Source organism: Procambarus clarkii, chromosome 75, assembly GCF_040958095.1.
Source record: "Procambarus clarkii isolate CNS0578487 chromosome 75, FALCON_Pclarkii_2.0, whole genome shotgun sequence".
NCBI classification, from domain to species: domain Eukaryota; kingdom Metazoa; phylum Arthropoda; class Malacostraca; order Decapoda; family Cambaridae; genus Procambarus; species Procambarus clarkii.
In genome coordinates, this window is record NC_091224.1 from 22,068,981 (window position 1) to 22,080,548 (window position 11,568).

Here is an 11,568-nt window from a genome sequence, read left to right on the forward strand (position 1 = left end):
AGCAATACTAAAACAATTTAAATTACTGGTGCTGTCCCGTCTTGTGTACTGCTCAGTACTCGCTTTTCCTTTCAGAGCAGGAGAGATTTCTGAAATAAGGGAATACTGTACAGGGAACATATACTGCACGCATAGACACAATAAAACACCTAAATTATTGGGACTGTCTTAAAGCTCTCAAAATGTTCTCTCTAGAAAGGAGATGAGAGAGGTATCAAATAATGTATACTGTATATGGAAGATACTGGAAGGCCAGGTCCCAAATTTGCACATTAGAATAACATACTGAAATGAAAGGTATGGAAGGAAAAGCAGAATAGAACCAGTGAGGCGTAGAAATTCCACAGGCACATTGAGAGAGTACTGTCTGAACATCAGAGGTCCACAGCTGTTCAGTACCCTCCCAACAACCATTAGAAATATTGCTGGAACAAATGTGATTGTATTCAAGAGGCACTTAGATACGTTCTTGCAAGACGTGCCGGACCAACCAGGCTGTAGTGGATTTGTGGGCCCGCAGGCCGTTCCAAGCAAGAGCCTGTTGGATCAAGTTATCACAAGTCGAGTCTTGTCTCAGACTGGGCTCGGGGAGTAGAAGAACTCCCGAAACCCTCTCCAGGTATGCTCCAGATATGAATACTAAATTTCCAGTTGTGTTCTCTTGTTTGTGTTCCAACCATGCTAATATTTTCTTCATCTAAACTGTCAATTTCTTTAAAGAATTTTGTCGGTGGGAATCATGTCTTCCCAAACACTCTTTTCTTCCTATGGTGTGAGGTTCAATTCCAGAAGCCTTTCCTTGTAACTCTACTTCTCGGCTCCGGAACGAGTCTGGTGGCATACTTCTGAACTTTAACTTTGTCTTGTGTTTGAATAGAGGTGCCATAGGCACAATCAGAGAACACTGTATAAACATCAGAGGTCCGTGGCTGTTCAACGTCCTCCCAGCGACTATAAGAAATATTGCAGGGAACAACCGTGGACATCTTCAAGAGAAAACTAGACTGTTATCTAAAAGACGTTCCGGACCAACCGGGCTGTGGTGGGTATGTGGGCCTGCGGGCCGCTCCAAGCAACAGCCTGCTGGATCAAACTCTTACAAGTCAAGCCTGGCCTTGGGCCAGGCTTGGGGAGTAGAAGAACTCCCAGAACCCCATCAAGCAGGTATCAAGCGGATATGGATGGACTCCATGCTGGTGCTGCATACTCCAGGATTCATCTTACATATGTAGTATATAATACAAGTTTCTAAAGGCAGTTCTTATAATGACGAACCTAGTATATGCCAAGATGATATCCTTTTGTTGTGGGTTCCAGGGGACAGGTCTGGTGTGTTATCAACCCACAGGTCTTTACCTAATTCTTGAAGGATTTCATTTCCCAATTAGGTTTGTTTGGCTTCATGCCTCCTATGCCTATTTTCATTACATTACCAGCAACCATTTGTTGGACCATTCCTTCAGTTTGTCCAGGTCATCTTTTAACCTCTTGCTATCTTCTGCTGTTTTAATCCATCTCTTAATTTTATCATTGTCAACAGACATTGATTGGAATGAGTCTGTACCAACTGGAAGATCATTTATGCAATCAGAAACAGGATAGGTCTGAGTACATAGCTCTTTGGGACTCTGCTGGTGACATTTTGACATTCTCAGGTCTTCCCCTCCTAATTCTAGTATGTCATGATGTTAAGCTATATAGTATTCATATTATATATCGTATACTATAATTTAAGAAAATTTAGAATTTAAGTACAGTACAGTAATTATCACTTTTTTTCACTATTATTTTATTCATATCCTATTTATTTGTATTTTTTTTGTCATTTAATAAAAACACTTTATTCTAAGATATACAATAGATACAGTGATTTCATATTAGGTACAGTATTTGTATATACAGTATTATAAAACTACAAGGGTAATAATTATGATGATTTTTTGTGTGTAGTTATGGATAAGGATGGTAAGAGTGTATCTACCGGCAGGATGAGGCGGATCAGCTAGCATGCATCATAGAGCTCCTGGGAATGCCTCCACCCAAGTTACTAGAGCAGAGCAAGCGGGCAAAGAACTTCATCACCAGTAAGGGCTACCCTCGGTACTGTGTTACCCGCACCCTCCCAGATGGCTCCACGATCCTCCATGGGGGACAATCTAGGCGGGGCAAGCCACGGGGGCCTCCAGGCTCTAAGTCTCTCCAGACAGCCCTTAAGGGTTGCAATGACCCACTCTTCCTGGACTTCATCCAGCGGTGCCTAGACTGGGACCCAGCGACACGCATGACTCCCAGCCAGGCCCTCCGCCACGGCTGGCTCCGGCGGCGACTGCCTAAACCTCCCTCTGAGAAGAGTGACTCTCCTGCCTCCACCCTACGCACACCTTCCTCCTCATCTTCCTCCCGTACGCCTTCTTCAGCCACCAAGCTCAACACCATCGCCACTTCTGCTACCAAACTGCGTGCCACCATCACAGATGATGGTGGTGCCTCCACCATGCACCCTCGCCATCACACCAAGCTGCCCCAGATCACCAATCCAGTGACCTGAGCCCCGCCCTCACCAGGAAGCACTAACCCTTATGCCCAGTGGTGTGGCCCATGCCCCCCAGCGAAGCCATGCTTGCAGGGGATCGCGCCGCTCACATATCACCAGACCAAAGTGCAATTGTGGCAGTATTGGGCACGTGCAGAGTGAGAGGTGGCGGGCGTATGGGCAAGCGGGTGGACGCGGCGTGTGAGGCGGGACACTCGCCCACGCCGCCATTCCCGACACCAACGCCTGCCGCCACACCCACTAGTCGTCGAGCACGGGCTGCTACTGCTCCGGTGCCCTGCCCTTCATCACCCATATTTATTCCTGGTAAAGACAATGAGGGCGGCCGGGCGCCAAAGCTGGCCTCTCCGCCCACTGGGGAAGCCAGGGGGAGGAAGGGGTGCCCACGCATTATTTGGTTGATATTACAACTTCACTATGATCTCGCCTTGTTCACAAAGGGGGGCGTGTGCGGGCGGAGGGGTGGGTGGCATGGACAACTCGCACCCACCTGCCTGCCCCCGCCCACACCCGCAGTCAACCTCCTGGTTTGCTAATGCAATCAAAACCTTATGGTATTAACGACTGGGGATAAATAAAGACTTTATACTCATTTTATACTTAGCACAATGGAAACTTCAACGAAAATAGTGTGACAAATCACACACTCAATTTTTTAAATATTAAATTTGTTTACATAATTTTTTTTTTAAAGACGTGCAGATATTACTGCAGCAGATATCTTGAGCTCTCTTTGTTGGGTCAACGCAGCAGAGATCTGGGTGTGGCATCGGCTGTGACACCAGCATCGGGTTCAGGTACCCTCACCACCTTAGGTCAAGGGGCAGAGGACAGAGACTTGTCTATCCACCAAGGATCGAAGGTCCCTGCCCACCTGGAATAAGTGGTCAATGGCCTCTTATGAAGGATCTCTCTCCATCTGGAGCATGCTAGGAGTGAATGGCCTTTTCATCTCTACTTGGGGGTCAAAGGTCAAGAATTTTTATCTTCTGTAGTCCAAAGTCATGATTGGGTCAGCAGCCTCAAAGTTAAAGCTGTGAAGCTGTGTCAACTGACCTTGGGTCACAGCTGTTGGCTTGGCTTCATGCAGTGCCTGACACCCACAGCCAGATGCCTTGTCTGACAGGACCACATGGCCATTGATATTCTCTGATCCTGTGCCCACCACTACACTGAGGTTGCCTGGCCCTGTGCCCACCACCACACCATGAGGTTGCCTGGCCCTGTGCCCACCACCACACTGTGAGGTTGCCTGGCCCTGTGCCCACCACCACACTGTGAGGTTGCCTGGCCCTGTGCCCACCACCACACTGTGAGGTTGCCTGGCCCTGTGCCCACCACCACACTGTGAGGTTGCCAGGCCCTGTTGCTTGGGAACTGTGGCTACCCACTGCCACTATCATTGTATGCCAACTCTACCGTAATCCACCAATATATTAATGTTGCTGCCTTTTTGTTTACAACCTAAACTGAACTGGATGTGCCACATCCACCATGACCTGTAGTGCAATATGGTAATAAATTAAACCTGTATATGCCAATGAATCTCAAGTTGTGGAGGTGGTGGTGGTGCTGTTGCTTCACCCGGTCATGCTGCAAGGTGGGAGAGGCTGATAGAGGTTGGTCTTAGCAGAGCTTTGGTCAGCCCAGGTATGTGATTGGCCTATCTGGGTTGGGAATTAGACACGATTGGGATCTTTTGAATTGCTCTTAAAGTTACCTGTGTTGAGATATTTAATTTTTCCTTTGTTGTGTTTCTCCATGTTGGATGAAGCATTTTCAACAAAGGCATTGAAACAATCTTCATTTGGCATTTAAATGTATAAGGGTGACTTACTGAGGTGTTGCACTGCCTTATTTGCTCATATGGTAGGCCTATAATTTTTTTTGTATACATTTCACTTATTTGGTAACTCTTACTTTGTAACCATTGCCCCAGTAATCCCCCCCCCCCTATCCAAAAGATTATGATGACTTAAGATCTTCATTTTTCTTTAAATAGTATATTTATTACATTTCTTTTAATCTGACAATCGTGGCTGTCTTTGCGCCTGCCAAAGTTAAACTGCATCTTACGGGTTAATCAGTCATTATGTCAGAAGTATTAGTGTTGTGTGCGAGGTGTGACTTGTATCATATGCAGACTACCACTTGGGCTCACCGAGATGCTGCCTGGATCAGCCTGGGAGTCCATGTATGTGTTTCAGTGCCAGGACTAAAATTTGGTTCGGTTGTCGGCTTCATAATAACTGAAGAAAAGAATGAACACATTTGTTTTTAAAAGTCGACTGAGATTTTTTTTTTTTATCCCAAAGATAGTGTTCCTTTTGTGTGAAGATGATGTAGTTCATTTTTTGTAAGAAGTGCAATATTTTGTAGTAAAAGGGACAGCACACTTTGCGGGCAAAGCGTTTGGAATGCATGTCTTGGTCACCATTAGTGAAGTGATTCCACAAGTCAGCAGCAAGTAAATGTATAAATAAAAAAAAAAAAAGAGATAAACATGAGATTGCTTTAGGTTAAGTTTCTTTCCCTTTAGGATCTGGACATACAAATTGTAAGATAAAAACTGCTGCTGCTGCTTGTGTGAGTCACAAAAAAGAAAATTAGGGGACGTGCAGGGTGTTGTGGTGTAGCAGGAGGCGCCCCATGCAGCCATCCAACGTGTATACACGGTGAGGACGACTGGACAACTGCCAACCTCAGTAAGACGACTGTTCAGTGTCCAACATGCAAGTGACTTGACAATTGTCAATATAACTTATATAAACCTGACAGGCTAACAGATATACTTTACACATACAGTACTGTAGAAGATGTAAATGACTTATTGTTAAAAAAAAGTTACTAGGCTGTAGGTCCGCAAATCTTTATATCTGTATTTAAATGTTTATGTTGAGATTTGAAGCGACAGTTATGTAAAATTTCATATGTAGAAGCATTATAATTATGTCAAACAATTTATGTGACAATATATAATTTTATTAAAATATTGCCCTTGAAGGAGATTATGTATTTACAGTACTGCATACAACACAGCTATTTTAATTTTGTCTACTTTTATCTGAGAATGTTATTTACTCATTTAATTATAAACATGTTTCTTAATGTCCAATTCAAAATTTTTTAATTATTTATATTAATTATGAATTATCCAAAACATTTTATTTATTTATATTAATTATGCAAACCATTTTAGTCATCCGAGTTATGTCTAGTACTGTATGTATAACTTAGTCAAATTAAATTCTTTTACCACAAGCAATTCTCCAATCATCCTGGAGGATTGTGTCCACAAAATATACTTCGATGTGTGCAAAACTCCGGCGGATCTACTAGTACTTTATCAGAAAGCCAAAGACACATACAGACGCTGTAATGGTAAAAATTGAATGTTTTAAAAATATTGGAAAATCAATTTTATTTAAATATACACACTATGATTGACATTGTTACATACATTAGAAATGTGAGGGTACTAAACAGAACGTTAAGAAGGTAATGTTGTACTGTGATTACTTTTATAATTTATTCTACTGCAGTGTACCGATAAAAAAGAAGTTTAAGGTTAAAACTTTTTAAACTTTTATACTTGACACAGATTCTGTGATTTATATTCAGAATACTTTGTCTTGACAATGTGCAATAGAGATGAGTGCGCTCCCTAGTGTCTCATGCTAGTGACTCGCTCACACACACTCCTAAATACCAGTGACTCAGATTTTAATGTTATTGTCAAATATACAGTACTGTAAAGTGACTTCCATTTTGATACAGGTACATCTATTGACATTTATTGAACTTCTTAAACTGTAATGACTCTGAACCTTATATATACTGTATATTGTATACTGTACTGTGTAAAATAAATATATAAATATACTATAATGTCATATCTGATAACCAGAGTTGGCTAAGAAGCTGAATTTCCTATAAAATGACTTTTGACGCGTGTGTAGACATGCTTGGCTTAATAAATAGGCTTCTGTATTTATTAATTTGTTTTTGGTAAAGTAATTTTGGTAGAAGGGAAGGGAATCATCAGGGGAAAGTGCCACACCATTACGAATATATTTTGGTAGAGGTAAAAAAAAAATATAATAAACATTTCTGGATATCTGGTAATAAGGTCTTGGCCCAGTAGCAAGGACTGTTTTGCCTAATGATCAAAGTGGCTTTGTATGTTTCAATATCTCTGAAAATTATTCTAGTCTTGGTACAATTAACATGTTGAATACATTAATTCTAAACTTTACATAGGTGAAAACAGGCCTAATAAAGTTTGTAATTAGTATAATATGGAAATTGTATTAGTGGTAGACAAATTTATAAAAAATGTACAAATCCACAAGGGCCGTGACAAGGATTCGAACCTGCGTCCGAGGATGCAGGTTCGAATCCTCGTCACGGCCCTTGTGGATTTGTTCATTTGATGCATCACGTTATTGTGATTTCTGTGTGTAGTGTTATAAAAAATGTATTTGAGAGACAAAGCTGCATTGGCTGTTAGGCAAAAAAAAAAAAAAACTGCTTACTAGGCCTAGTAAGCAGGGGCCATTTTGTTTTTGCAGGCAGAGCATTTTTTGCTTTCCTCTATATTCAAATTTGTCATATTTTAATGGAATATGGAATATTTTAATGTTATATTGATAACATTAATTCCTCATTTAATGAAGCCCAGATTTACCTGTTAGCCAGAGTCTTTGAATAATAGGAATATTTATGTTAGGTCAGGTTGCCAAGATCTTTATCCAAATTTAAAAGTATATATGTCTTGTACGTGAATATTTTCATTTTACTAACATAAAATATTTAAAAATACTGTATATATTATGCAAGTTGAAATTTGAAATAAAGATAACTTGGCAACCTCACCTAACCAAAATATGCCTATCATTCTTCAATACATGATTAAAAATAAAGTTGATTTTTTGTAGTACTGGTAATCATCAAACACTTTGTTAATAATGTATATTATTGTTCATAGAGTTACTGGAAAGATAAAGCACCAAAAGAAAAGGCTGTGCCTATTCAGTGTGCCGAGCCTCGTCTACAAGGCCAAGTTTAATCATTTTGCCTAAAAAGTATGATGTTACAGTATATATTATATATTTCTTTTCTTTTATGAGGCTATGAGTGCTTATAATATTACAAGAAGTGGTACTTCTACACAGTATAATATATATATGCAGTACCAGTATGTATATGTAATGCTGTATATAAAACACACACACACACATACACAGTAGTTTTCAGTAGTTTCAAAGCGCTATATGACAGAGTGCTGGGAAGACGGGACACCAGGATTGTAACTCTCATCTTGTAACTACACTTAGGTAATTACATAAAAGGACAGGAGTCATTGCTTTAAACAACTGGCGGCTAGAAAGGCAGGATCCAAGAGCCAACGCTCGATCCTGCAGGCACAAATAGGCGAGTACACACACACACACACAGGTACCCTCACTAGTAAGTGATTGAAGTTAATGTTTCGTAGCTAAGTGAGGTTAAGTTCATCAGATTTTTCCATTACATAGCAAGTGCTTCTTCACTTAGCATGAGCACCGAGTCAAGTGGTGGCCATGCCTGTTGTAGTGCGTCCCTTTTACACTTGGCCACATTAATTGCATATAAAGTAATGACTATAAACCTATCCATGCTAGTTTTTTTATAAACTAGATGAAAATAAAATAGATTATTTGTGCAAAAATAACTCATCAAAATTACAAAATGAGTGGTGATGAAAGTATTGAGTGATATTAGATACTGCCTCTCCCTCATCTTGGAATACTGTACGGTACACTACACCTATATTGACTTCATACTTCAATACATTTAAATTATAAATAATTTTCCTTTAAAAAAAAATAAAAATTTTAATACTACAGTATTACAAAAAGCAATAAATCCATCCGTTTTGCAGTTGCATTTGCAATAAACAAAATAATTGTAGCTTACCATATGCACTAAGCAATTTCAACTCCATCATTCAACTTTGAACCATCATGAGGTCATAAATGTCACCTTTTACCTCTTGGTTACATTTCAATGGTTCCGAGGATCAATATTCCCACGGCCCAGTCTCTGACCAGACCTCCTGGTTTGTGGTCTGGTTAACCAAGCTGTTAGATGCCACTGCTCACAGCCCAACATGTGAATCACAGCCTGGATGAATCCCCAGGAATCCTCTGAGATGTAACACTTTATTAAAATTTGTATGGATGTGAGACAACCCAGTTATTCATTATTCTCATCAAAAGCAAAGTTCACAATTAATTTTATGACTTACCAAGGTTTCCTGGAACACATCCTTTGACAACTAGTGAGGGATACCTATAATTAATATACAGTGTATGTTAACAATTACAGTATATTTCTAAAACTTCAGTCAACAGTCGAAAACACTGACAGGTATGCTAAGATACTGGGAAAAAACAGATTAAAGTCCCCTTGAGTCCCGACCAAAAAATGTATACACATTTAAAGGGCTTTCGGCAATGTACATAAATTGTCACAAATGTACATATGGGCCCTGTGGCTACGTGCTGCCCTCTACGTCTGTGTTGTGTTTCAGGCATTCGTTTGCTCATTTGTCTGTGTGTACTCTGACTTGCTTCCCACAACTCATCCTTCAGTCAGGTCCATAATCCCACATCCTTAGCCCTTTCATGTTTCATAGATAGTGGCCTCATGAATTCACAGCATCAGCCAGCATTATAGTTTTAGTTCTCAGTCATGTGATACTGCCGAAGTCTAAGTCAGAGTCGGCCCCAGATGAATGTGATTGCTTCTTGTGTATCATTTTCTCCCGCACTCATTGCTCCATCCCGTGTAATCTGGGTGAAGACAGCTTATCTTTAGTCTTGATGAATATTGACTCTTCATCCTTTGGCAAACGTTTAAAAGCTGTCTTCATCAGCCGTACAGGGTGATTCAAAATTTTCTCCTCTTAGATAGGGTGAGAAGGGCTGGATCATACTGATGGTCAGCCACTCCTGTGCCCCTCATATTTACATATTGTACACATGCTGTAAGACACTGTAATATAGATGTCTGATATAGTTATCGGTTCTGTGGAGAATACTGTACATAATTTTTTAGGAGAGTTGGAGTCCCTTGTACGACGCTCACAAACCAGAGAATGCTAAAGTGAATGTGTTTTGTATAAAAAAATGAATGTGCTGATCCTAGACACCTCATCCCCCCCCCCCTCCCCCCCACCCACCTACCTTTTGACATTTTTGTTTCATCAAAAATTCACAAAGGGTTGATAAAACAGTCAACGTTTCAAGCAGTATGTATAGATTATTGCAAAATATTTCTTACCGACGCGTTGGTAGACTGGTCTTTCTTTTTTTAATTTTGTGATAAGTGTAAACAGTGCTGTGGAGCTGTACACCAGGAAACATTTGTAAAAACAAAACTCCGCCCCATAGGACGGATTTAATAAAGACTAGAATGTGTAGGAACATAATTTCTGTGTTGTTAGGCATCAATAAACAAAGTATTCATGTGCAGTTGTTTCATTTTCCATTTCTTTTGTTGTATCCTCCAGATTTCATTATATTATTTATTATTATTAATTATATACTGTATTTATTATTATTATTAATTATATATTATTAGTTGTATATTATTTATTTATTATTATTTTTTTAACATTTATTCTCTAGTGAATCATTTTACTTTGATTTACATCATGAAATGGCTCCTCACACATGCCAATTCAATCTTTTTTCCCTGTTATTTTATTCAGTAGTGAGTACAGGTATAAGTATCTATTACATGAACCGTGCGTGCGTGTCTGTCTGTCTGTCTGTCTGTCTGTCTGTCTGTCTGTCTGTCTGTCTGTCTGTCTGTCTGTCTGTGTCACCTAACTTGTTCCAACCGTCTACCACACTAATTGCGAAAGTGAATTTTCTTATATTTCTTCGGTATCTGTGTTTAGCTAGTTTAAATCTATGACCTCTTGTTCTTGAAGTTCCAGGTCTCAGGAAATCTTCCTATCGATTTTATCAATTCCTGTTACTATTTTGTACGTAGTGATCATATCACCTCTGTTTCTTCTGTCTTCTAGTTTAGGCATATTTAATGCCTCTAACCGCTTCTCATAGCTCTTGCCCTTCAGTTCTGGGAGCCACTTAGTAGCATGTCTTTGCACCTTTTCCAGTTTGTTGATGTGCTTCTTAAGATATGGGCACCACACAACCGCTGCATATTCTAGCTTTGGCCTAACAAAAATCGTGAACAATTTCTCTAGTATATTGCCATCCATGTATTTAAAAGCAATTCAGAAGTTAGAAAGCGTGGCGTGCATGTGTGTGTGTGTCTACTCACCTAATTGTGCTTGCGGGGGGTTGAGCTTTGGCTCTTTGGTCCCGGCTCTCATCTGTCAATCAACTGGATGTGTGTGTGTGTGTACTCACCTATTTGTACTTGCAGGGGTTGAGCTCTGGCTCTTTGGTCCCGCCTCTGAACTGTCAATCAACTGGTGTACAGGTTCCTGAGCCTATTGGACTCTATCATATCTACACTTGAAACTGTGCATGGAGTTAGCCTTCACCACATCACTGCCTAATGCATTCCATTTATCAACCACTCTGACACTAAAAAAATTCTTACTAATATCTCTGTGGCTCATTTGGGCACTCAGTTTCCACCTGTGTCCCCTAGTGCATGTGGCCCTTGTGTTAAATAGCCTGTCCTTATCTACCCTACCAATTCCTCTGAGAGTCTTGTACGTGGTGATCATATCCCCGTAACTCTTCTGTCTTCTAGCGACGTGAGGTTTAATTCCCGTAGCCAATGTAGACGCACACGTGTAATCCCATACAACCTGTTTACCTTCCCTCCAAGGCTGCAGGGTGACTCCATCTGGGCATTTTTGGCTGTTGTCAGGTCTGCACAACTGAGGTTCCCTTTGTGCTGGACACCCAGCTGTAGCCAAACTTCTCTTGATGATGTCATTGACTGCTTCATGTCTGGCAATCTTTCCCTGTGTTTTGGACAGATGA

The 11,568-nt window shown here is 40.4% G+C and overlaps 1 protein-coding gene across 1 annotated transcript in view; it reads left to right on the forward strand.

Annotated features, from left to right (window-relative positions):
* LOC123771846 (dual specificity tyrosine-phosphorylation-regulated kinase 2-like) overlaps positions 1-10,067 on the forward strand; it is a 44,034-nt gene extending 33,967 nt beyond the window's left edge. The window contains exon 3 of the mRNA XM_069313280.1: positions 1,988-10,067. Within this exon, the coding sequence (XP_069169381.1) occupies positions 1,988-2,548 (561 nt within the window). The 3' untranslated portion in view covers positions 2,549-10,067. The remainder of the gene's footprint in view (positions 1-1,987) is intronic.
* The last annotated feature ends 1,501 nt before the right edge of the window (positions 10,068-11,568 follow it).